A 27,312-nucleotide genomic window follows, 5' to 3' on the forward strand; every position below is an offset into this window, starting at 1 on the left:
AAACTTGCATGGCCCGGAAAAGTGAAGAACAATGAAGCGGGTACGAGCTGGCACGAGCGGGTAGCGTTCTACGCGTCACAAACCCGGGTATAAAAACGTCGACACGGAAGATTCCATCGCGCTGAAGATTCTAACGGACATTAATGTGAAACACTGAGGTGCAGTGGGCTGTTTGGCGGGAACCACTGCGTGAAACCCGGGGGGGGAAGCGTGGGAAGCCGAATTTCAGTTCAAAACAAAAACAGTACCCGGCAGAATATCTGCTAAAAACAAATCCTTCCGCGTATGCCTTGCACGCAGCATTTAAACCCCCCTTTTTCCTCCGCCTCCTGATGTCAAACCGTTTTGCATACCGACTTCCGCCCCGCTCGCGCTCCCTCCCTCCGTGTGCAGCGGCCGGCGGAGCAGCTGATCTGACAGCAGGATACAGTATCACAGCGAGCCGTGCACACACAAAAAAAGCTGACTTAAAAACTTCATTTAGCGAGGAGGAGGCGGATGTCGTGTGCGGTCGATGTAGGTCGGAGACGGATTAGAGGAAACGGAGGAAGATTTTTTTTTGATGCGATGGGATTTGCTACTTTCGTATGAAGAGGAGGCGGACCTATGAGACGCTCAATATGCTGAAGCTGTCCCCGGTGTTTGTATACTGTACGTGGAAGTACAGAGACTGTTTTCCTCCAACTCACAGGCCCACGTAAGGATTTACACAGCGTTTTTTATTTTTTGCGCTTTTTCCTTTTTTTTGTTTTGTTTTGGACACGGGATTCCGCTTTGCTTTTTATTCACATTTTTTTAAATCGGTAAAATTATGGGGGACTGGTTTGTGGTAGCTCGCAGCAGTCACCCCTCTGAAACAGCCAGTAAACCCATTAGAGTCTTTTTTTAAAAGGGGGTCTTATTTCAAAGTTGACCCATGATGAACTATTATTTTGTATTTTTTGCTCATTTTTTACCTCTTAGTCGGTGCATTTTTTAAATGATATTTCTCTTTAAAAAAGACTATTATTTATTTTTTTGTTTTTCACCCTGACCGTGACATTTTTTCCCTCCTCCCAGGATTGATTTTTCTCCCCTAATTTTTCCACCATGAGTTACATTCACAAGATATTGAATGTATTGCTACGTGGACTCGTCATCTATGCGGTACTGGGCTTGGAGTGCACTTACTCGAATGATCTACCCAGCCACTCGTCTGATGCTGCAAATGTAGCCACCACAGGTAAGCGCAGTCCACGCACGCATACATGCGAGTGTCTCCATGTGCAGTTTTCCCCCTCTCTTGTGGCTTTCTGTGGGGAATGTCCTGCGCTACTGATGCACCCCCCTCCTTTCCACCTCTGTACATTGCTGAGGAATGCATGACATGACAGGAATGCAGGATGCACCCTCACTACTGTAATGGTGCCCTTCATGTGTCACCCAGGATGCTGTGGAGGTGCATCCATGAATAATAGCATCACGTTTTATGCCCCAACATGACTTGTAATGAGGGAAGCCCCCCTCTCTGAAGGCCACAGGTGACCCCCCTCTGAAATTGTGCTATTGACAGAGCCCTAATGAGAAGGGGATTTCCATCTATTTGCATCTGTTTTATTGATCCAGGCGTTTGTACATTGGGTGTACACTTTGCCCTAACTTAAAGGTCCCATGTTATGCTAATTTTAAGGTTGATATTTTATTTTGGGTTTTCTATTTGAGGCTTTAATGTTAAAAAAATATATTTTTTCCTCATACTGTCTGCGTGAATACACCTGTTTTCTCCCTCTGTTGTCTGAAATAGTCTGTTTGATTGGTGAGCCTTTCTGTACATTTTGTACCTGATTTTGACAGTTGCTTTAACTTAAGTCATATAAAGGCCCACACATAGTGAGGGAAATTTCATATGTTTGATAATTCAAAAATGACAGCATAGATAAGTATTGTTACATAGTTGGGAGTTATGCAACATATGTAAATGGCAGCTAGCTGGAGCTATTTTGCAGGATTTGGTTGATTTTGGCCAAAACAACTAAATGCTTTAATATCAAAATATAAAACACATGGTGTGAGAATGTGTAGAAAAACACTATTTCTTTGATTTCACATGTTTGGTCATTTAAATGCGACAGCACGGATAAATATTGTCAAATGATGGAAGTTGTGCAACATATTTCATGTATGATGTACACAAAATAATGTTTAAATGGGTGTTATATAGCATAGATATAATGGATTAAAGGGATCTAGCTGAAGCTAATTTGCAGTTTTGTTTAATTTAAACAACTAAATGCTTATAGCAGACATGCTTGTGTATATGTATGTATGTAGGCTTGTATGTATAGCCAGTGGATTCTTTTAAAACCAGTTAAATTTTGCCATCTTTGTTTGTGTTTAAGCCATAGTTTTATCTGAAAACTTCAACTTTCTGATAGCTTACAGTATATTCAGTGCACTTTAATCTACCCGACTGATTCGGTTATTGTTGTAGACATCAGATTGATGCCATGCTGATACGTTGGTAAGCTTTCAGTCTGTTAGTGTTGGATATTTTACATGTAGATCGCTTCCTTTAATAGTCTTTGAAGTTCTGCTTTCACCATGGAAACCACTTGCTTTTATCCACTCAGAGACGACCTCAGTCCTCATCAGTAACACAGGCAGTGTAACTGAAAGTGACCAGAGACCGAAGTCACAGTACTCAGGGTACCTGTAGTAACTGGAGAGGATGACTTGACATTCTTACTAATCTTTTCCGACAGATCTGCAGAGATTTGTTTATGGTTGTGCTTTAAGTTTTTTTTACTTATTTTAAGGCTCTGTGCAGTTTGATATAACTCTGATTTTTGTGTTAAACCCATGAAACCAGAGAAAATCAGTGACCTCAGTAAAAAAAACAGAAAAAATCATGATGAGCAAGGCAAGAATTGTCCCGCAAACTGTCAAAAAAAACCCAAAACACAATGACAATGACATGATCGGAAAATTTACTGCGGAGGATTAACAGATATCATCAAAAAACTTTTAAAAAATTAAATTCATAATTGTCTTTATTATATATTTTAAATAATGTTACCGTAAGAAAAAAAAACAACAATTCTATATGCTTTTTTTCGGGGGGGTTACCACTTGAGGTCTTTTTTTTCCCATGTAACTTTCTTGTTACTTTTTAATAATTTCTTGCTATTTTTTTGGCCATTTCTTGTTATGTTGCTGATTAAAAGTGATACTTTGGTGTTGCACCTTTCTGAAAGCTGTGTATATATATCTGTGCATATATATATGTATATATACGACGACAGCCACCAAAGGCAGCGGAAAGTGTGTTATTGTAAAACTTAACCTGCAGCAGATATACTTCACTTTACTCCACTCTCGTACTCTTACTGTCACACAAGGTGATGCAAATATTATAATTCACATTTCAGGTGAAGCTACATTTATGATGTTTATTTAAAGTAAAGTTTTTACTCTTTTGAACTGTTTGCACAAATAACTTATTATGTCCGTGTTGTGCTGCCAACACAAACAAAAGACAGTTGAAGACAAACATAAAGTAAATGAAAGTCTACAGACTCTATTCATGTTCATCTAACGCGACCTGTTTCAGCTGACCGACACAGTGATAAACCTCGCTCCAGACAGCTGTTAAGCATTCGTGACGGTCTGTGTACAAGTGTTAAGCAGCTTCAGAAAATTAACTGGGGATATATTGATTAAAAAGACGAACACACACTTGGCCTTTTACACAACAGCAGCCCGACAGTGTAAAACTGGGCCGCGGGACGACGTCTCCCTGTGAACAATGAAGTGATGCAGGGATAGTGGTGACTTAATTCAGTGTCAGTAAACATGACCGCAGCGTTACCCATTTCCCAGCCGGCTGCGTGGAAAGGTCAGCTGCCTTTTCGCTGGTCTTGGCGTCAGGCGAGGAAAACACAAGTCTGTGTGTGTTTAGGCTGCTCCTGTTTGCAGAGTTTCCTCTATAGATTAACAGTTGCCCAAGTGAAGTTCGAATTGTGTTTGTTTTGCTTCTTAAATGCAACTTAATCTTGGTTTTACTGTGCAAGATATTTGCTTATCTTATCTCGGCACTATCAGCAGAATAAATGTTGGCATTGTGTGTTTCTGCAAACCGTGAATATGTTGCGTTTATACATTATCTAGCGGATATATTGAAACTGGATCTGGTTAATGTGTGGTTTGGTGTAGGCACAGAATCACTTGGTTCTGATTAGGAAAAGCTCATGTTTTGGCTTAAAATAATCACTTTTTTTTGTAACACAATGCCGGCAGCGAACACAGTGATATTTTGGTAAAAATGTCATCCACTTTTCATGGCACAGTGATGTCATGGTAAAAAACAACTGCTTTTTATGGCACAATGCTTGAATGAAACACAACAATGTCTTGGTGGAAAACATCTTTTTGCAGTGCTATTCCCAGTGGAAACACAGTGACAGATCCCTAAAAAATACTGGTTTGGTGGTGAAAAAGCCGATTATAGACACAACAATTACTCTTGTTGTTTTATTGGTCTGAAACAGCAGTCTTTAAGGTGACGCGCCGTCTACCGACCCCTCCATCTCCCCATGACAAAGTCGGCTCATATGCATGTAATCTGCACGATGTCACTTTAGAAACGTAAAAATTCATGTCAAATGTTAAAATGTAATGCATCCGTGGTTTGCAGAAATTCTACAATGCCAATATGTCCTTCTGAAAACTGGCTAAAAGAGTTCAGTTTTAAAGTTTCAAACTTTAAAAGTTGTATTAATAGGAAATACTGTGCACTATTGCTCAGTCATTGCACTCAGGTGTTAGCTGCTAGTTGCTGTACTCCTGTATGACCCGGAGCTTATTTTGGCCAATGTAACTGTAGGTAACTGACTTACTAATGTCTGTTAGACAGTCAGCAACAAAGTGAAGGTTAGCATTTTAGCTAAGTTAGCATGCTAATTTAGCATGGGAGGTCTGTCTATGCCTGTGTGTCTCTCTTTTTTTCCTCAGCAGCAGTTTGTCACTCAGGATCTGTTGATCGTTCACAGCTTATTATATCACATGGATTACTGTTTCTAAGTGAAAGTAGACTTACAAACCAGTAGGATGAAAGGTTATGTTTTAATGATGTTCTGCCCCAAGTGCTCAGTAAATAACCCAATGGTATACATATTCCAGAAGTGCTCTTAATAATCAGTCCAGCTCGAAATATGTATTTGTGGCATTAGATGATGTAATTGTGGTGGTCAACACAAATGAATGAATGTGTGTGAAACTGATTCAGAAACGTTTCCAATTCGAAAGTACATACCAAACAATATATATATGTATTTTTCTGTTGCATTTGTTTTAGTTGTTTCTGTGTTTTGACTTAACCACGTTTCTATATTTGCTGTTTCTGCAGCACGTGTTTGCGTTTGCACATTTTTCTTGTTTGCTGTGTGTTTTTCTTGTATTTGTTTTGAATTTGTGTATATGTATATATGTTATGTAAAATTGTTTCTGAAGCTGCAGCACGTCTCTCTTAATGGAGACGTTTTGGGCTTTTGTGGCGCATTTGTCCTTGTCGTTCACTGTAATTATCACCCAGATAGTGTGGCTTTCATGGCACCATTAATCACATCTATGACTACTAACACCTACTGGATCTGTTTGCACATTCAGGAACTAGGTTACATTGTTGAGTGATGCATGTTTGGGAATGACTAACTTTGCCTGTAGGTGTATTTGCACACAGAAACACAGGGTTTGTACCCGTGACTGCCACGCACATTCAGCTGCGAGGAACATTTCCAGCCCTGGTAATTGAGTTTAGTGTCGAGGCTGTTGTTATTGAAGCAGTTTATGGTTCAAAGCTGCCATTTGGCATGCTGCGAGCAGTGAGGGGGTGAGACCTAGGGGGTTGGTTTTAACATTTGGTGGGTCAGGCAGCTCCCCAGTGATTTAGGATCTTCAAAAGAGTCTGGCTGGGAGTTTAAGAGAAGCTGGGGTTCAGTTTCAGACATAAAGCAGAGGATGCTGGTGGAGGGTGATTACATAAGTGTGCAATTTGTCGAAAGATGTGAGTCATCTCAGAGTTCCCTTGCTTAAAAGTGTAAAAATTTAAAATGTGAAATTTGAACTCACTATTTTTGAGATGATCATGTAATATTCATTTTTCCAACAAATAATTGTACCAGTTAAAGACATACTTTGCCGATTTTCAATGATGAGGGTAGTATTTAGGGCTTAGGGAGATTTGTATCATCAGTCAGAGACCCCTGAGTTGACTGGAATTGCTTGAAGTCGAGCAGTTGTTTCTTTTTTTGGGCAGCCAGTTTGTTGTGCAGTGTACTTCTGTGGGTGTTTCGGTCCCCAGATTTTGCTGTGGAGTGAGTGCTCTTGACTTTCACACTACTATTTGGTACAAGCAGCTGCGGACATACAGGTAGCTGCACAGAGGGAGAGAGAGACTGTATTTCTGCCCGGCATGACTTTACTTTATCCTGGTTGTCAGGGGGTCACTGCGCGGCGGTGTGAAAGGCCCTGAAGCAGCACATTTTGTTTCTGAATTGCAAATTTCTGGCCTCAAATGTTTTCGGACACATGTTTTATCTCACTGTGTTACCAGTCAGCCACCACTGTGTTGAATGGAAAAGTTCAAATTACGTCACCACCAGCGGGAGCATTCATTTGTGTGGTGTGGCACACTGCATTCTGGTACTTGTAGGTTTTGTTCTTCTTGAGCAAAAGTGTCCTTTTTATCTGTTTTCGCTGGTCACGAGCACCAGTTTTAAAAGTATTTGCATCTTTCTACTGCACAGGCGTCCTAGTTTTATGTGAGAGCCCTTTTTATATAGGTGAAATATTTCTTTACTAGTTGCCGATCATTTCTGCAACCGCACCCAGCTGTCACTGTGCATCAGCCAACACCTCACTGCGGTTTAAAAACGCTCTTAAATTTTTAAGAAAAGAAGATGAACAGATTAACTGGCTGATTATTTTTTTTAAAAGACAAATCTGCATGAGGTACAGCTGATGATTGACTTTATTGTTGCAGATAACCAGTTGCACCAGTTGACTTAAATGTCATGACATGGAGTTGTTTTTGTGCTGCTGTCACACTCATTTCAGCGTGTACATTGATGTGACATGTTTCAGGTCTTTTAGTCCTAACCAGCAAAACTTGTTCCTCATTTTGGGCCTTTTCATCTGCATAGGATTCTTTCTTTATTGTAAATTATTTGCATGCACTGCAGTTTTTTTGGGCCACATTCAAAGTAGATAGAAACAATAGGAATCATCTCTGCACCTTAACAGAGAAAGTGGTGATAGAAATTTCAGCAGCACATGCACAAAAGCAAAAAAGAGAAAGCATTTGTGGAGGGGATGGGTCGAGTGGTGATGTGAACGTGGTCTTCCCTCGTTTTAATGGTGTATTTAGCTTGTTTGGCGTTTCAACAAACAAAGCCCTTCCCTCTAAAAAGGAACATCCAGTTCTGGAGAAATGTGCCGGCTGGATGATAGTTGTCTCAGATACAGGGCCCCCCATTTAGCATAAGCTTTACATAACCTACAGATGCAGAAAGTGGCTGCTGTAGTTTAGATTACACGCTGTCAAAAGCAGCAAAGCAAACATGAGTAGATCTCTCACACGCTGTCACGTACGTTATTCCTGCACGATCTGTCGCCATGATTTTTTTTCAGAGATTGTCCAAGTTTGGAGAGAATTCGCTTCATGTTGTTGACATGAATCAGAGGTGACAGTGGCTATCTCGACCGCATTAATGAAAGAGTCTGTTTGCAGAGGAGTTTCAGCATTTGCCTATCTCACCCGTGCTTGCTTAAGTTCTGCAGGGAGCACAGGAATTTGCATTTCGTGATACTTTCGTCGCTGCCGGCTGGCCCGTGTTCGATCAAAGTAACACGCCCGCTTGAGGAAAGCCAGGCTTTGCTTGCTCACTGTGGTGTCGGAGCCTCAGGGGGAGTTTTGGGTTCGCTCTGGGGGCTAACAGTGACAGAGTGTCACTGTGAACGTGGAGCGAGTCATAATGTCCCGGTTCTGCGGAGCACGGCTCAGCAGGCAAAGCCATTTCCTCTCACTGACGAGAACAGACTGTTCTGAGGGGTTCCCCATGAGCCAAAAAAAAGAAGTTAAACTTCACCAAAACTCTGCTACTACTACTCCTGACAGCACTTACATCTGTGAGAAGCAGAGCTGCAACTAATGATTATTAAATAAAAGAAAGAAAAAAAGGAAAAAAAGCTACATTTTATTATTTCCAATATTTCATTGAAAAAATGTTTTGTCTTATTGTGCAATTCTGTTTTAAACAACTTAAATTAGATTTTTCTCTTTATTTAGTCATTTATTGTTTTTTTTATGAATAACATGGAAACATTCGGCACAAAACCAGTGACAGATAATTAGTGGAATACAAGTGACCAAAAAAGCAAATATATTTTGTATTAATTAGTATAAAAGGCCACGACAAAAAAATAAATTTAAAAAATTTAATAAAATTGGATAATTGAGCATTGGGGAAGCAGCCATGCACTGAGACCAAAATGTTTGATCAGATATTGCCCAAGTATCTGTTTTAAAATAAATAATAATAATAAAAAAACAATTTAGACTGTCTTTGACAAACAGCATAAAATAAAATAAAATAAAATAAAAGAGACAGAAATCCATAATGTGACGTTGTACTCCAGTCCGTCTCTGACCTAATTAGCCTTAGCTAAATCTGCTGTCTCAGGCAGAATTGTGTGTGTTTTGTTGGCAAATGGATAAGGATTTCTGTCTCTGTTAATTTTGCTTCACCATTAACTGACAGTTTAATTTTTTAAGAAAAAATTTAAACTGACATGAAGTAAAAGCACTCCATTAACCTACGGTCATTGGGCGGCCACAATCCAAATGAATGATAAAGTTTCTCTGCTGGATGGGCAGAAAGGCAACTGTTTGCCGTAGTTTTGTGTTTGCAGTTTGTTTCCGCTGCACCCAAGTGACCTAAACAAATGAATTAATACTGCTTTAATGCAAAATCCACCCTTCAAACAGCAGCATTGGCGCAGTTATTTATCATTAACAGCCTCAAACGAAAGGCCTGCATTGCATTACCGCAATGACGCCGCTCAGTTTCTGAGTTGACTTCTCCCATAAGTGGACAGCTGCCGCCCATCTCAATGAGGGGCTTTAGGGCTGTGATCCAACCTAATGAGGCCCGTCACCAACAGACGGCCCCCCCGGTGTATTTATAAAGCCACGGGTGAAGTTTTCCATGTGTGTTTTCCATCCTGCTCCCTGCTGTGGCTGCTGCTGACATTGACGCGGCGGCTTCAGAGTGTTCTTCATCATTATACCGAGATCTGTCGCCGCGGCATCGGGACACTCTGACTTTCAACTGGGCGCAGCTGGGAGATAATGGGGCTTTGTTTAATGGTTTGCTCCACTTTGCCCACGGTAACCAGTCATGGCCCAGAGCAGGGATCGGATTTGAAGTCACTAACAGGCGCTGAGACGGTCTACGGTGACCTGATTCAGTGGTGTGGCGGCATTGTTAAGTCGCTAATCACCATTGAGGAGCTATTGTTATTTTTTTCTACTTGTTTTTGATATCTCCAAAGACTTAAAGGGGACATTTTATGGTCATTTTCAGGTTCAGACTTATATTTTACGCGTTCTACTCAAACATGTTTACATGCTAAAAACACTTCAGCGTCTGAATAGCTCAGTTTTAGTTCCTGTGTCTTTAAGACTCCCCTTGACAAAAGCCAGTCTGTTCTTGATTGGTTAAATTTAGGGGGTCTTTTGTATGTGAGATCATATTGCAGTGGTCCGATCACATAGAAATACGTGAAATGGACACGCAGTCTTAACAATGCATTACACGGTGATGGGGAGGAACTATGTAAATTTTACTTGCTGTCAACATGAAAATGATGCAGATGCAAAGTCAATGAGGACAAACATTGACTTTCAAACAGAAAAGTGCAGTTTGTGTCCCAGGTGGAACCAAATGTCAACGTAGTTACTTGACTTTATGCACTTTGCATAATAAAGTACTTTAAGTAGGTACTTTATGCTACTACACTATCTACATACATTTCAGTCAAATAGTTATTTGTTTTTATTTACTATTTTTTATTTATTTTTTTAAGCTAACCAAACCGCTACAGTTTGAAACGAAACTGCAATCATTCATATTAGACTTTTTTTTTTTCGTGTTGACGGCTTGTAATTTTAACATTTAGTGCTCACCATAACTGAATGCGTTGTTAAGAAATTGTGTCCTTTTCACATGTTTGAATATACATCTGCAGGAGTGCGTCTGGAGCAGATGACCATATGAAGTCATCCATTACGAGCTGACGTCAGCTTGTGTTGAACGTAGAATCAACAGGGTATTCAAAATGTTTGGCCCACAGTATGTTTACCTCGTTATTTGAAACTTTGGCAATGTTTAATATTAACATCTGACATTATGTTTATGACAGAAAATAAGGAAAAGCACAATAAGTCCCCTTAAACTACCTAATTCCATGTTTCAGTTCATGATTACCAGTCGTGCCATTTTTCTCAAATACCGTCTCAATATCAGATTAATATCAAACACTGACACACGTCTTTGTTTTATATTTTTGAATCTCCAATGAACGCACCAGAATATTTGAGATAATTCATTCATAAGCACGCAACACCAGCAGCCAGTAAGCTGATTCACTCGTGCAGAAAGCGCCTCAGTTAGAGATGTAGGTCACTGTACTCAGCTGTACAGTGTTTCCTGCTGCGAGCGGCCAACAGTAGCACAAACGTCTGCCCTCACCCGGTCCAGAGGGGACTATTGTTGTCCCGCTCCGCCACACTTTAAGGTGTTGATCCCTCAGCTGGCATTGCGTGGGCGCTTGGCTGGGCGAGCCCTTCGTGATGGATGCACACAAGCTGGCATCACTGCGTGCCAACAGGCAGGAAAAACCACCAAAACATACAGTCATATGTATGGTAGAGGCCGCTTTTTATCTCACTTCCTCTGCCTTTGGCTGTTCTCTGTTTAATATCACTAACATGGTCGTGTTGAAACTAGAGCTGTCAACTGTTCCATTAATCGCCAACTAATTTGATGATTGATTAATGGGTTTGAGTAATTTTTTTATGACATAAACTCCTCTATGTCCATTAAGTGAATATCTTTGGGTTGCGGACAAAATAAGATATTTATGTTCAATTTTCTGACCAAGCAACTGATCAGTTTAATAATAGAGAAAATAATCAACAGACAGTAAAACAAACAGGATAATACGAACAGCTATGCATCATGTTTTGCAAGACTAGAAAATTACAACATTAAGACAAAACCATATTCAAAAAGCAAAAAACAAAAAAGTCATTAAATGTCTATAAAATAAAAAGAAAATAATAAATACAATAAATATAAACATCTAGACAAAATAAGTAAAAAAAAAAGAATAATAAGTCAAATAAAATGATAAAAATATAAATTATATTTTTTTAGCTTCTCAAATGTGAGAATCAGATACTTTTCTTACTTTATATCATTTAAAAATTGTTTATTATTCCAACAAAAAAGCTATTTGAAAATATCTTCTTTGGCTCGCCATGTTATCGACTAAATGATGAATAGATTCATTGTATCCCTGAAACGGATAAATAAATCCACCGTTATTGGCAACTACTTAGAGTCATTTTTGAAGGAAAAATACTTGTTGTTTTTAAGCTCCTCAAATGTGAGAATCTGCTACTTTTCTTACTTTGTATCGTTGAAAATTTGGTCGTATTAGTCAGACAAAAACAAATGAAGAAACTTTGAGGGCCGTTTATCTCCATTTTATCGACTGTGTGATTAATGGACTAATCGCTGGTCGCGTCTCTAAAACAGAGAGAAAGACGTCCACTGTTTGAGAATAAAGACTGACAGGGGTCACAGACTCGTCCTGTTATGAGAGCGGGATCCTGCTGTGATAATACTCGTCACCTTAACACAGGAAGAAGCCAATGCCATGCCCTTCACGGAGCCTAAAATTGTCACTTGCTCACTTTGCATGTCATTTCCTGTCTAGCCACGTGTTTACTGAAGCAAAATCCTACGTTTTATTTCTTGTTAGAGTCAACAGATTAACCTTACAGAGGGTCTTTGTTTCCTCGTGAGAGACGAAGTGTGGGAGATGATGATTCTCCATTCAATCTGGAATCGATCTATATATATTAAGGCGGGATTTAAAGTTAGATATTGGACATGAGGATCAGTCCCCTCTGATTTCAGGGACTTTCCCTTGGCAGAGGGCATGTGATGCGGTGGCCTGGGCAAGAGGGGCAAAGAGCGGTGTGGATTTCTTTGGTATGCAGTCCCCTCTCGAGTCTGTCTCCGCCGACATTCTTGATCCGACCTGGGCTCACAACAAACTAATATACACGCAGAGAACAAACATGACAAGGAGACTCAAACGTGAATGTCATAAATTAAGAAAAGCATCCGGAATTAAGCTTTTGTCCTTTACATACGTCAACGAAAAACAATTAATGCAGGTTTAAAGTTAATTATAACATTTCTCGGGTTGAAGATTTACTAAACAAGCAGTTGAGCAGTTTGTCCCTCGTGTCTTGTTTGGGCGCTGTGAGGCTGTGATGAGTTGCTAATCCGTCTTCATGCTGCTAACAGTAGCATGTCCGGACCAACAGGTGGGTTCTCAGGAGCCACTTAGCCTCCCCTTGATGTGCTCCAAACTGGGCCCAGTTTGTATTACACATCAGAGGACCTGATGGCAACAGAATGACTTTCGTTTGCTTTCTTCTCCCGCCTCTCCTGCAGCAAGTGGGTCAAAGGGCCGTCAAAGGCAAAGACCGGCACAAGGACAGCCTCAAGTTGCCAAAGGCCCATTGGCGCTCTTTGGCTTAGCTGCCCCTCTGGAGTAAAACGAAATTATTGTTTTGTTTTTGGATTGTTGTTACATATAAGAGTAGCCCATAATTGCTACAGTTAAACCAAATTAAATCACCATATCACCTAATTTTTTTTTTAAAAGGTTTGACTCCGGAGCAAGAAAAAAGTGATGCCAGCCCCCAGGAAGTGTAGAGGCCAAACAGTGTAATACCCTGCAGCCCAAAAACACTTCTTCCTATTGACTTACATGGTGAAAGAGACGTCTGTAAATCAGTGGGGTTTTTTAGCGTTAAAACCGGTCAAATCAGTGTCAAGATTTGATCCATTTGGTCTGATAACATTTAGAGAGCATAAAGATTAAAAACCTTCATCTCCATTCAAGTTAGCAGAGTGCTAAACAGGATGTTAGCAGTTCGGCCTGTTTGTACGTATACCTACGAAAAGTAATGCACCATAATTCATATATAATCCACGTATTTGGGAGGGCTGTGATATTGTGACCTGTGCTGTAATGGGAGTACAGAAGGAAGTGTTAGATGTCAAGTTGTCATGAATGTTAAAAATTGCTTTATAGACTAAAACTGTATTTTGCACCAGGCTGTGAACATGTTTTTTCTGCTGTGAAGTTGGGCATTTTAACATGGGGGTCATTTTGGGACTTTTGTAGCCATCCTTAAGTGGCCAGTTAAGGAACTGCAGTTTTTGGTACCTTTGCTTCATTTTTCAGCCCGCTGCTTAAATATGATCTGCATTTCCTACTTAATTAATTTAATGAGAATTTTTAAAGTAGTCTAATAACTTACTATAAACAAATATTTCAATTAATGAAAGACGCACCTCATATTATATCTGCATATAGTATTAAAAAATAAGTTTTACCTTTACCGTAATGACAGCCCACTGAAAAGCATTAACACCAAGGGTTGCCCTTTTTCAGGTTAGAGCAACAGCCTCTCAAAATATTTGTGCATGTCCCTAATTACAGGTTCAGGAACGTGTTTGATTGGTGTGTCGCCTCTGAGACAGTAGTTTTTGTTGGATGCAGGTAGATGGTAACCTCCTTTGTTAATCCTCTGCAAGGTTATTGCATCACTTGCGGACACTTTGATCAGTGTCTTTATTTGGATTAAATCCATGAATCGACTTTGCTATTGTCTAAAGCATGGCCTTTATTTTTAGATTCTATACTGGTGTCCATATTTAGGAGTCCCAGTTTAAAAAAAGATACCAGAATCCCGTCAAGCAGGAAGGTGGAAGACTCACACAGGAAGGTGGCAGAAAGCCAAACCTGCTGTCTGCTTCAACTCGTCCGAAGGAGACACTGTACGTCCAAAACCAATTTATCCTTTAGTGCCACTTTTCAAAATGAAACTAAAAATCGTGCGTCCTTGCGCGCCGAGCACACCAACATTGGCTTGTTTTGACGAAGCTTTTAGGTTTAAAGGTAGCAGTGAAACTTTGAACAGGCTGTTCTCAATGTTCCTTTCCTTCACATAAATGTCATTTTAAATCCTTCTCTTTCAGGGCCATGCAGACGTCTGAGCTGTGGAGTTTTGAAAGTTACAATTTATACACATCTGCAACGACTCTCCGGTAATGTGAGATCCAAAAATGTAAACGTTAGTGGCAATAAATCTCACAGGAAGCGAGAGCAGCGAGCAGTACTTTGTTTCTTTAACTGCCTCTTCACCTGCTGAAATTCAAGGTGCAAATATTTTTTCTTCATGGTTGTCATGCCGCTAACGAGATCAGGCTTCTTTTATGACAGAGCAGCTGTAATATGATCCGTCATATCTGAAAGATCTGTGTGGTTAAAGCTGCAGCAAGTTGTCAGATGCAACACATCTATCGATGCAGACAATAGTCACAATGTTTTGAATCTTATAAGCAACTGAACACTTCCTGTAACATTAAAACACGACTGAAAGCTAATGTTGAAATGTGCTGTCAGTGCCAAAGACCTGTGTATATAACCCATATTGAAATTTATATAATTCAAATTGGAGCTTTGATCGGCCCCCAGAAATCAACCCTACATGAGCCCAACCAGAGGCCAAAATACGCCGCCAGTTTTGGTCCTAAGCTCTAGAAAAAAAACGGAAATTTAAACTGTAAAATAATGTAAAAAATTACAAATTTGGCCATTCATAAATTCAGGGCACTACAGAGAACCTCAGGAATGGGTCCTAAACCCGGTAATGAGTTGGCAGTTTAACACTCCTAGTTAGCATTAGCTTTTTACTGACGATTACATTTTACTGGCAAGTATCACAAACATTTAGAGTTTGTTTTCTTCAATAATCCAAAATCTAATGGAAAAATCTCATAGGCTTTTTGACGAGGGAACCAGAGCGAAGCTGCGTCAGTTTACAGAAAAACGTAATCTCTGGGGCACTCTGTAGGAATACCACCTCACTCTTAATCTGAATTAATATGAAAATAGAGCAGTCTAACATGGAAATATTGACTTGATTAAATCTGGGGAAACGCTAAAAAATGAACCCAGTTGGTTGGGTCCGTTAGGTTTGGGCAGAGAATCAAAGTCCTAAATTCTGCTTCTTGAAATTTCCACAAAGATAGGTTCAGCTTTTACAGTTCAGCTAATTGAGATATAAATTAAAGTTTTCAGTATTAATCTTTAAAAATAAAGTTGCTCAAATTCACTAAATCAAATTGCAACTCATCTTAAATTTTAAGACAGATCAAAATATGACGGTGAGCTTTCAGGTTATCAAGGACAAAAGCTAAAGAAACAGTGATTTTAGAAGTTCGATTTTTTTATCTTGAATTTTGTTGTCTAAATTTATCCACTCAGTTAGTTTTTAGGCCTGAATTTGACCATTTAAATAGTTTTTAAATATCGTCCCCTTTTTTTAAACTGCTGCGTATATCAATCAAAAGTATTTTGATGGATTGTACTGAAATGCTTTAAAGGCCCTCAGTACATTTCAAGAGAATCGATCTCTTCCAGAAAATGTTCAGAGGGGAATTCAAACAACAAAAATTATAATTAAGATGCTTTTCGAATTAACGTATTTCACTGCAATATATTATGTAGTACTCAGTTTTCAAGATTCAGATGATTGCAGCTATTAATTGCCTCCATACACATCTGGTTTCTGTTTTTGTTTTGTGTTTTTCATTTTGTGATGAGGTCAGGGAACGTGAGGTACCAAACCCTAAAAAAGATGCTTCTCAGAGGTCCCACGGGAAAGTCTTAACCCTCAGTTTTCATGTCCCGAGGCCGCGACACACATGAGAAACACTTAATCCCGGTCGGGGTTATCCAGTCTGCATCTTCTGTACTCTTGTGCGCATGAATTAGAAAAACAGAATTTATTTTGCTTTGTAATCAGGGATGTTCTCGAGCTGCGCGGGAACACGGGCGCCCGTTCCTTTGTGGACTTCTCATCATGCTTTTCATTGTTCATCGTTAACTTTTAAAGTCCAGCCTGTGATCTCATCTCCCCGGTTCGCTTCTCGTAGACATTCAATCCATTAACCCCGTATCCAGAGGAGCGTGTCGGAGGCCGAGCGAGCTAATTAAACGAGTGCTCGGCCTCCTCTCCTCGTCTTTTCATCCTCTCTCCTCCTGCTTTTCTTCCTCGAGCATACATCACACACCTCGTGTTCGGGGCTGTTTTTGAAACATTCCTGGGACGCCGAGGCGCAAGGAGCGTCTCCTTTTCTGGAAGTTTTCAGATCAGACTTGGTGGGCCTCCACACGTTTTGCCCCCCCCCCTTATCTGACCCCTCTTTATCAAGCTGTGGCCTAAGCAGAGGATTACTGATGCTCATTAAGGTGGTTTCGATGGCTAAGGGATACCACGTTTCAGCGGAAATTACTACGTTCAAACGAGTCAAAGAGGAAGAGCTGCCTATGTGAATATAAATAGAGAAGTAAAAAGGCTTTTGTGCAAACTTAAATGTTCTGTAGTTTCAGAAAATCCTTCTTATTAGTGGCATCTGCTTTAAGGCTACGTTAATGCTGCGTTCAGCTGCAGAGCTGCAGAGCTGCAGCTGAAGTGCTGCTTGTTGTGGTCACTTCCTCACAGAGGGTGTGTGTCACCTAAAGTTTGTATTTGGTCATAAAAATATCAGATGATTAGTATCTGAGCCCCATTTTAACGTCAACGCATAGTGTCGGCTAACTGAGCGAAATAACGCAGCACAGCTTAAAACACACCGCTGCATGAATCTGTTTGTTTTGTAATGTTAGATAATAATAGATAGATAATAAGTCATTTGGGAGTCTGAATGAATTAGAGTTTATATTATCTACTAATGACAGTATTTTGCTGTTCCCCAGTTTTTCTGCACACAAACAAACCTTCCTTTTATACCCACAGTCCTCTCCAACAAAACGCCACCTTCTCGTGTTTCTTTTGAAACGCTCAAGTCAGATCAGAGCCGTAGAGCCTGAATGCATGCGTCAAACCTTTTATTCGTATACTGACAAGACACACAAGTTTTCGTTCCTTTACTGCAGTTACCGGAGCTGGTCCAGCTCCTCCTCTATTGTTTGCATAACTCATTGCTTCTGCATATTGCAACAAAGACAATAGAGTTCAGGGTGGATCAGGTTTAGTCGAGACATGTTGAGCCTGGACACATAGAGATTAGTGTGTGTGTTTGTGTGTGTGTGTGTGTGTGTGTGTGTGTGTGTGTGTGTGGTTTTGCAAGACTTTGTTTTGGATGGACTCGTTTCTCTCCGTAGGTGGCTCTTAAGTAATACCATCCATGCATGCAGATAAACCCTTTAAAACCTAGATAGACATCAGTTTTATTACATAGTATTTGGACGCCCTTTGCAAGTATTTAAACCCTTTAGACAGGATTTCTTTCAAAAACAGAAAAACGGCAATCAATGAAATGTCCCACTTATTGTAAAAAAGTGAGAAAAAGTAAAAAATAAAAAAATAAAACATGAAAAGAAAATGACCTTAAACTTAGCTAAAAGAGAGAAAGTTATTGAATGACTATGAAATCATTTTTTAAATTCTTATAATTATATGTTGAAAATAAGATTACAGAAAAAATGTTTATGTTTTTTAAATGTATTATTTTTTTTATTTTAGCACCATTTTTTGGGTTATTTTCTGTTCTCTCTTTTTTTTAAACTAATTTCCGCTAAATTTCTTTTTTACAACGTTTTTCATTTTCTGTTTGTTTATTTTTATTTTTTCTGTTACTTTTTTTTAAACTAATTTCCAACTTTTTAAAAGAAAAATATTTATTTATTGTTACTAATTTCGTGTAAAGTTGCCTATCCCCTTCTTTCCATGTTTTTGGAAGAAAAGCCATGTTGCTCATGCTTCAAAGGGTTAAAAAAGTTTGGACTCCCACTTTGTGTGTTTTGCATGTTGATGATATTGTTCTGCTGCCATGCCCCGGGGCACCCTGCGGAGTCAGAAAGCTCACCTGTCAACATAGCAGAAGCTCAAACATGGCGAATAAATAAGTTTTCTTTTCAAGCGGATCAAGACGGAGAAATCTTTTGTTTGACTTTCGGATCGAGACGTTTGCCGTCAGAACTTTTCCCTCCTGCTGGCCGACTCCATTAAAGCCACCTCGAGCTTTTTCATGTGTTACCCCGTCGAACAACAAACAGGAGTTTTTAACATGTCCATTTTAACAGCTTATGCAAACTGAGAATATTATACAAGCACTTTCTGTATCTTGTTTCCTCCTCTTCAGCTAACCACCCCTCTCTCGCTCTGCACTAGCTGGCGGCATTTGTAGGCGGCTAATGATATTTGTGTCTTATTAATGGCTGCTGATGAGCTGAAATGGTAGACTCTCCAGAAGCTTTATTTACTCGCCTTTAATACTGACCCGTCAGCTTGACTTATGACACTGCCATATGGGCGCTGGCTACAGGGACACGTCTGGGACACATCGACATCACATTCCCCCCCCCTCCTCCTGCTTTCACACAATTTGGAGCATCTAATAGGTGTATAAATGCAGCATCATTGGGATTTTTAGCTTTAATCACTTTCACATAAGAATGAGTCAAACAAGCGAGCCGGAGCTCGTAACTAACTCGTGACTGCTGCAATAAAATGCACAAGAATGAACTTAACGTCTCACTTATGGTCCATATGGAAAGTGCATACATCATAAATGCGTGAAAGCTGATAGCAGTTTGGCGCGGCGACTGTGGATCTAATGAACTGCTGACACGGCCGACACGGTGTGGTAATATACTGTTTGACATCAGAGCGGGAGGTCGCCTCGACTTGTAGCCGCTGTTGTTACATCAGAGCGGAGGAGTCGTGTAGCGAATAATGACACCGAGAGGAAAAGGTGCGACGCTGAGGTGCGCCTGAAGAGTCTGCGGCTCTGTAGCTTTGACCTCTGACTCGCCTGCGCAGGACGACAGGAGAAAGGATAAATTAGGGGTTGTTGGAGCGTGTGTTGAACGTGACTCGGGAAGAACTCAGCCAGACTTTTCTCCGCTCTTGGCTGAGATCGACGAGATTACGCTGCACATGTTTATCACTTAATTAAAGGCCTCATTTTCAAGGATTGTGTTATTCTACAGTGTTGTTGTTAAGATTGTGGTTGAGAAAAGGGCCATTTATGCTTTTTGTGTCATAATAAAGGAAAATTGAATTATAAACCAACATAAATGTGCATAAGAATAGACTCAATACAAGAGGATACCTGAAAAAGCACTGTGAAACAGAAGCACCGAACATTTTTAAATTTAAGATTTAAAATGCCTATAAGATTTGTTTTCATTTATAATTTCTTTGTCATTTCTCTGTATTTGTGTACTTTAAAATGAAGTTTGTCCTCAGTATTTAACCTATCCTAAACACTACACAAAACAAAAACTTAACATACGAATCACATCCTATACATTATACGAGGAGTAATTCTGAAGAGCGTCCTGGACTCTGTACAGGAACAACAGCAAAACAAAGATGCAAAATTTAAAATCGAATATGTACACAATATATATATAGATATATTTAATTATTATTATAAGAATACATGGGGCTTGTAATTTTGGTTAGACTAACATTTTTACATGTATTTTAAAAGTGCAGTTGTAGTCGCACTAAGACAATAATTCGACATTTCCAACATCACGTAAAAGCGCTGAGCGAAGCACTGAAAGTACAAACAGGCTTTAGCTGCCTAATTAAGTACTCACACTGTATACTTTTATGTGGTTGTATGTGGTAAAGAAACAGTGTATGCATGATGGGATGTAAGACAGGTTTGAGCCCTTTTACTCTAATAGATTAATCTTTTTATTGTCATCTGAACCTAAATTGTTAATAAAGCAACACTCTGACGTAATTAGGCTTTCACCGCAGAGACTAATATTGTTTGATGTGTGTGTGTGTGTGTGTGTGTGTGTGTGTGGTAGTGAGCTCACTCTGATTAGTTTTACTATGTGGAGCGTTCACTGACATGTTCGCCAGTCTGCTTCAGCGTTACCTCAGCCTGCTGCGCTCGTTCAGTCTGCCGCCACCTTTACCGCCGTTCTGCACCGACTTAGACACTTGAGACTGTGTATGAATAGATGCTGTATGCGTGTGGCGTCTTTGACGTGTCGGCTGTACTCGGGTCAGAGAGAGAGAGAGAGAGGGAGACAATGTGTGTGTCTGTGTGAGAGCAGGAAATAGCTGAGGACACGGAGACATCATGAGCGGGTAAGAAGAGGCCACTCGGGCTCCCCGGAGTCGCACGTCCAGTCCATCATATCCTGCGATCTTAATTCCGCGTCGCCTCTGCCCACGCCCAGATACTCTTACACTGGATCTGGCTGCTCACCCAAGTTGGGGTTTGACGTGAGGCGGGGGGAGACGGGAGGTGTCTCTTTCTCACTCTGTGGGAGGCTGACATGAAGCCTGTCTGAGCCCCGTTATCTCTTTTCTGTGGGAACGAGCAGCTGCAGGGCTTTGTGTTTTTTAGGCAGAACTTAAAAATCTGCTTATTATGTTTGTGCACATTCGGTTTTAAGGGTAAATTCGACATGTTTCATCCTGGACTCTTTTTATCCCCATGTTTTCTTGTGTAAGTGACTAATCGAGACACCAGTTTTTAAACTTATCCAGTATTGCACAAAACATGCTGCAATGTAACTCCTCAGGACAATTATGCAGCGTCAGTTAAATCCACTAAAAGTGCTTGTTTTTGTCAAACAGGGCTCGGATTATTATCATAAATGTCTGACAACATTAAGGAAAAGATCCCTACACAGACTCCCAAGACTCCTTCAGATTAAGCGTAATTTTATCCTCATAAAACAAATTTCATGCAAAGTCGACAGAAACAACATTTTTATTGATTACTGTGTCCCCAAATTAATAGACCATAACATGTTTTTTTAGTGTCACCATCAGGCCGATTTAAGTCACGTTTGCTGAGCATAATTTGTCCACAACTTCCAAACCATTTATCTTCCCGTGGTGGTCTACGATGAACCATCTCACAGGAATTTCCGAAAATGTTTCTGAGACGATTAAGAATAATAAATCAGCTCAGGAACGCTCCCTGCCTAAAAGTACAGCCCTGTCATCCCGCTGATGTGAGCTGAATAAGAGCACGTTTGAGAATAAGATGCAGAAAACTAATTTTATTCCCATACCTGTCACTTCTGTCATATTAACACATCAAAACTGCGTGAAAATGTATTTATCTGACACTCTGTGAGCACGTCAAACATCCAAACACACCCAGAATGCAGCAGGGTTGGCGAGCTTCGTCTGCTGTATCCATTCAGTCATTTAAAAAATGATGTCCGTGTGTCTCCAGGGATCAGGTTCAAGGAAGTCCCCCAAAAAGTCACCGTAAAACACATCACACACACACTCCTCCCTGCCTGCTCCTCCTGTCACAGCTCTGTGAGAAAAGAGACCGAACTTTCCTAACGACGTGCATATAATGTGCAAAAAAACAACTATTTTTGAAGTGTTGGGATTCACTTTAAAGGCGGCAGCTGACAGCGAATCGCTTTTGTTATCAGATTCTTTTGATCCAAACCTGCCGCCCTCCGTGACAGCTCGCGCGCATTTGTGAGTTATGGCAAAGTGAATTATTGTACTTGTGTTTGCCTGCTGCGTGTGTGTGTGTGTGTGTGTGTGAGATTAACATCTGTGTGTGTGTGTGTTTGAGTGAGGGAGACCTCTGCCATTGTTGAGCTTTTACATCCTGACAACTGGGAGCCTGATGGGTTAAAAATAACCCAGTGCTTTCCAATTTTGTCATCTTTTGGGACTGCTTCTCCCGGCTGTTTTGATTTTGCGAGCGTCCCCCCGGAATGCTCGGGGTCACCGACGGCCGCTTCCTGTCACATGTTTCCTCATTGTAGCGCTCCCTAAACGTACTCAAACATACTCAAAAACAGGACACCTGGGAGGCTTTTGCTGTCATATTTCTGAATTGCACACCAGGTGGCACAGCCTAAATACTCCCAGTGAATGACAGCGTTTTAAAAAAAAAACTTCAATCTCCGAATTATCTTTTCCTCGATGAGCTTCAGAAGTCGGCTCATGAATTCTTCTGCGTGCCTGCAGAACAGAATTAGGCCACCGGTATAGAAAGAAGTGACAATTCAAAATAAAAAAGATAAACATCACAGGAAGTTGTTTGTAAAAGTATGCTGTTATCAGCTCTGATGTTTTCTGCAAAACAAAGTTAAAGTGGGATTCACGGTCGGATGTGCAGCCGTCTGAGTATGTAAAACACAAGTAAAAATGTTTGAGTTCTGTGACCTGTTTAAACAACCAAACAGCCGAATAGATATGCATGCTATGCAAACAACCGGCTATGTAAACTGCACTGGCGAGCTAAGCAAATGCATTATGTAACTCGTTCTCAAGCATCAGATGCCTTCTGAGTGGAGGCAGACGAACGCTGCTGAAAAAAGGCGGATTTAAAAGAACATTGTGTTGATAATCTTTCCTTTACACTGACAGATAGAGCTGAAATCATATGACTTACTGCTGATTCAATACTATCACATCAGTTAGTTTCCGTTTTGATGTGTGTTTGAGCAGCTCAGCCTGAAAGAAGCTGTAAAATAATTTACTGTACTGTTGAGCAGTAAAATGAGAAATAGGCAATGCAGTTAAAGTTATTTGATTAGTGCTGCAGAGTTTGACAGTTTGACATGATCTTTGTATTTAAACAAATATATATAGTTATATTTATTGATTTAGTAGTTGACAGTGGCTTGAGAAAGTCCTTCAGTTTTTTACATTCACATATACGGTAGTTTCTCCTAAATGCCATTAGAATCACTTTCTATCTGCCTCGTACTTCTGTCAGGATATTGTGACAATTTCAGCAAATGTGACGAAACATTTTTTTTTTTTTTACCAATTACAGCTTAAACGTACACTCTGAATTATTATCTCTGTATATTGGACATTGTATTAGCGGCACTGTTAACTTTTGCACATCCTGCACAGAACTGCAGTTTTCTCCTTTGTGAAATGGCTATATTGTACATATTTTTTATGTTGTAGTGTTTTTATAGTATATTTTTCATGTTTTTATTGTAATTTTTCTATTCTGTATTTATATTATTGACTTTTGCAGTACTTTGTATCTTTATTTCCTCTTAATACATCTCTCTTTTGCACCAAACAGAAAGGCAAATTCCTTGTAATTGAAAACCTACTTGGAAAAATAATTCTGCTTCTGAAGCTGGAAAATTGTTCCTCAGTGTGTCTTTTTGTAGTGCACATTGTTTAGAGGATTTACAGTATGGGTGCTCATACACCAGGCAGTTTGGTAAAGGTCAAACTGTGTGCGGTCATATCGGGAAGTGGCTGCTGGTTTTCTAATTGCAGCAGCTTAGTCAAACACAGTTAAATGTTTAGTTCAGCGCTTCCACATCATCATGTGAACAGGTGGAGATTTTAAAGTCACTGAGGTTTCGCCCGACGTCCTGTATCTGTTTCACACAGAAACAAATGATCACGGTGTTATCCAGCATCTGGCACCAAACCGACGTGAGGACTCAGTCCAGCCCTTTGCCAACGTCTTCATTCGACATGGACATCCTCCCCAGTGTCCCCTCATCCAAACTTAGCCCGGGCACACGTCCAATCAAATGTCTCCTTCTGCTTCTTCTGCGGATTGCCAAGTGGCAACTCTATAACTAACGTGTCAAGTCTTGTTTCGGTAAACAGATACGACATCAAAAACCAGCAGAAAATGCCATACGGTCGCCTATACGCTGCACCGTACATTATGGATGCTGCTTATTTTTAACTCTTTCTGCAGTATTTTAGAGAAGTGATTTTTTATTATATAGTGTGCTTTTGCGATGTAAAAGGACGGGTTTGTTACAGACATAGTTTTACTTATACACGTGTACAAGTATGTTTAAGACAGTTTAAGCTTGGATCTAGAATCTAAGATTAACTTAACTTAACCTTCAGTTTTTATGCTAAGCTAAACTAACCAGCTGCTGGCTCCGGGGTCATATTTACCATAACGACATGGATATATCAAAGCCACATTTGGACGAGAACAGCCCTACAGAAAACAGAAAAGTCTTTGCGTTTTAAAAAAAATCTGCATTCATATGATAACACTGTGAGAACGATTCTCGTGTAAACGGTTTCGCAAAAACAACAGAAAAAGCTGTAGTGTGCACGCCAGGCCAGTAGTGGGTAGTGTAACTTTGTAATTACACACCATAGAAAAACACTGCGTGCAAAGTGCAGCTGTGACGTCTCACACAATCCGCACTTTGTTAGTTTACGTGGCGGCAGAAGGTTTGCATATTCAGAAGATTAGACTTTCAAAACTTAGGCCCCCTAAACACTGTTGTCGTATGAATGACAGGCCAAACTGCAACAAAAATTTTAAGTTTCATGCAAGAACCTTTACAAGTCCACTTAGAGACTTCCACCAGCTGAGCTGGTGACCTCCGGTTTTTCACCCTTTGGAGCATTTCCACTAGTCTGTGCAGGTGACAAAAATTAAGTTTGTGCATTTGCAGCATTTTTGACGCTACAAAAATGTCCCTTGTTTGCACTTTTGGGCCTTTTCCAGTGGCCTTTCTGTCGTCCTCTGACAGAGAAACAACACTGGATGCGAGAGCGTGTTGCACGAGTTTGGGTGTGTGTGCCGCTGTGCACTTGTTGTTTGGGTGGTGTTGTGTCTCCCTTGGCTGCTGTGTGTGGTCTGAAACTGTTGCCAAACTGGGAGCATCATTATTTGTTGGGTTTGGACGAGGCTTTGGCACCACTTGGATTAACATTAAATGAGCAGTCATAGGTTTTAAAAATTGTTTCTGTCATTTTGTTTCCAACATTGAGACTTAAATCTTCCTTAAATGTGGTTTTGAGCTTGTATGTGTCTGTATGTGTGTGTGTTTTACCCTGCGTGTCTGTGGTTGTTTGAATGTGCCTGTGTGTGTGTGTGTGTGTGTGTGTGTGTGTGTGTGTGTGTGTGTGTGTGTGTGTGTGTGTGTGTGTGTGTGTGTGTGTGATCTGTGGCTCCATTGAGACAGTTTGGCTCCAGTCCAGCTCAAACTGTCCATGGCTTTGGAAGCTGGAAGTAATGGGCTCATTTCCCCAGTGGGACAGGAGGGGGACTGAATAAAAACGAGTGGGGGACGCCTGGGGACGCTGCAGGAATGACAACAGCACACGAGTGAGTCCAGCAGGAGCTGACTGTGGGCTGCTGTCGGAGGCTGAGATGCTTTATTTGAGATATCAGCCATAAGTGGACTCACTTAAGACCAGGGACATTCAACCTGCTCTGCTTGGGGGCCACTTTTGCAATATGACAGGAGGCCAGGGGCCAGTGCCAGTGGCCCCATACATACACAGACGTTTGCAGGATTTTAATTTGTTTGTTAGGATATCATGACATTTCTTTGGTTTTAGGACATTTATAGGATTTTTAGGGTGTTTCTAGGAGTTTCTAGAATTTTAGGACATTAGTAGGACTTAGTTTGTTTCTAGGCTTTCAGGACATCTCTAGGATTTTAGGATGGTTCTAGGATTTTGAACATTTTTAGGATTTTGGGACATTAGGGGCTCAGCCAGGACCTCTGTTAGTGGTGCAGGGGATCCTCCACTCGCACTTTTTTTTATAAATAAGCTCTATTTTGATGCCGTTTTATGCACTTTGGCACCTTATGTATACTAAAAGTACAAAAACAATTCCTAGTGTGAATAACTTAATTCTTACTGTGAATTTGAAAATGGTTGGGGGCCCACCTGCCACCCTATCAGGGGTCAGATTTGGCCCACGGACCGTAAGTTGACTATCACTGCTCTAGACACACCAAAGCTCTATATTTACACATTAAATATTTACCTCAGATGACTGAAGGAGTTGTTGGCCCAATTATCAGGTTCAAGTGCAGGCCCTTGTGAGTCACAGTGAACTTGTTTTACTGACCTGTTATGCATCTTCAGTGCCGTAGGAGTTACTACCAGGAGCGATGTTTCATAAGTCATTTCATAACTTGTCTTCACTCCAAATCACACAAGGAAGTGCAGTGTATTTTAGTAAATACCTGGAGGGCAGGTGTGGTACAAATTACCTGAGAAGGAAAACCTGTCCTGCAGTGTTCGCTGTTCTTGGAAGACTTAAATTATGTAAAAGACCACATCGTTTGAATATTCTTTAAAGGTCCTACGTTGTAAAAAGTCAGATTTTCATTTCTTTTTTAATATAAAGCAGGTAAAGGGGCTATATAAATAATGTGAAAGTATCGAAAAGTTCAATCCACAGAAAAGTGCACTCAGTCTGAATTCAGAAACTGTGCCTTTAAACAGCTCGTCAGGATTTCTGTGAGTTTGTGATGTCACAAATATAACACAAATCCAATTCTAAAGAAGTTTGGACTTTGTGTAAAATGTTGCAGTGACCTTTGACCAGTATTCAACTGCTCAGTTCAATATGCTCAAGCTTCAAGGGGTTAAACAGCCCGTCAGGATTTCTGTGAATTTGTGATGTCACAAATATGCTAAGTAGACTGTTTTTTATTTGATACGCAAACATTTTACATGTATTTCCCGTTCTTATCTATTGCTCTCTGTGACGAGGAAACTCTTTTTCGCAGCACGTGTCATCTGTATTCTAAGCTTTTTTTTTAAGTTAGCTTTTACAGATGCAGCTACTGCCTGTAAACACGTAATCCACACATAAAATATATATTGTAATTAAAAGTGACACAAAAACGAGGATACATGCCAGCGGCTGATTTGTTTGCTCCTGACATTAATTGGACTTGATTGTTGTGTGAATGTCCTCTGGCTGCTTGTTAACCTTCACCTGACCTTTCACCTCTGACCTGGTCTTTCTGTCCCCTGCAGACCCCTGTCTCAAAGTGATGCCGCCATGCATGGGCGAGGCCGACCGCTTCAGTCTGGAGGCGCTGCGGCACATCCACAAACAGCTGGATGACGACAATGACGGGGGAATCGAGGTCAACGAGAGTGTGGAGGTGAGTTTTTAA

At 40.4% G+C, this 27,312-nt stretch overlaps 1 protein-coding gene across 1 annotated transcript; it reads left to right on the top strand.

Annotated features, from left to right (window-relative positions):
* On the top strand, positions 1–27,312 carry LOC121962465 (stromal interaction molecule 2-like). The gene is made up of 2 exons (XM_042512720.1): positions 1–1,222; positions 27,170–27,312. The coding sequence occupies exons 1-2, from the start codon at positions 1,090–1,092 to the stop codon at positions 27,310–27,312; spliced, it is 276 nt and encodes a 91-aa protein (XP_042368654.1). The 5' UTR covers positions 1–1,089.

This window comes from Plectropomus leopardus, chromosome 23 (assembly GCF_008729295.1).
Source record: "Plectropomus leopardus isolate mb chromosome 23, YSFRI_Pleo_2.0, whole genome shotgun sequence".
NCBI lineage: Eukaryota > Metazoa > Chordata > Actinopteri > Perciformes > Serranidae > Plectropomus > Plectropomus leopardus.

Coding starts and splice junctions, on each gene's coding strand:
- LOC121962465 (XM_042512720.1), top strand. CDS start 1,090: ATGAGTTACATTCACAAGATATTGAATGTATTGCTACGTGGACTCGTC. Junction 1,223..27,169: donor TGCAAATGTAGCCACCACAG/GTAAGCGCAGTC, acceptor TGTCCCCTGCAG/ACCCCTGTCTCAAAGTGATG.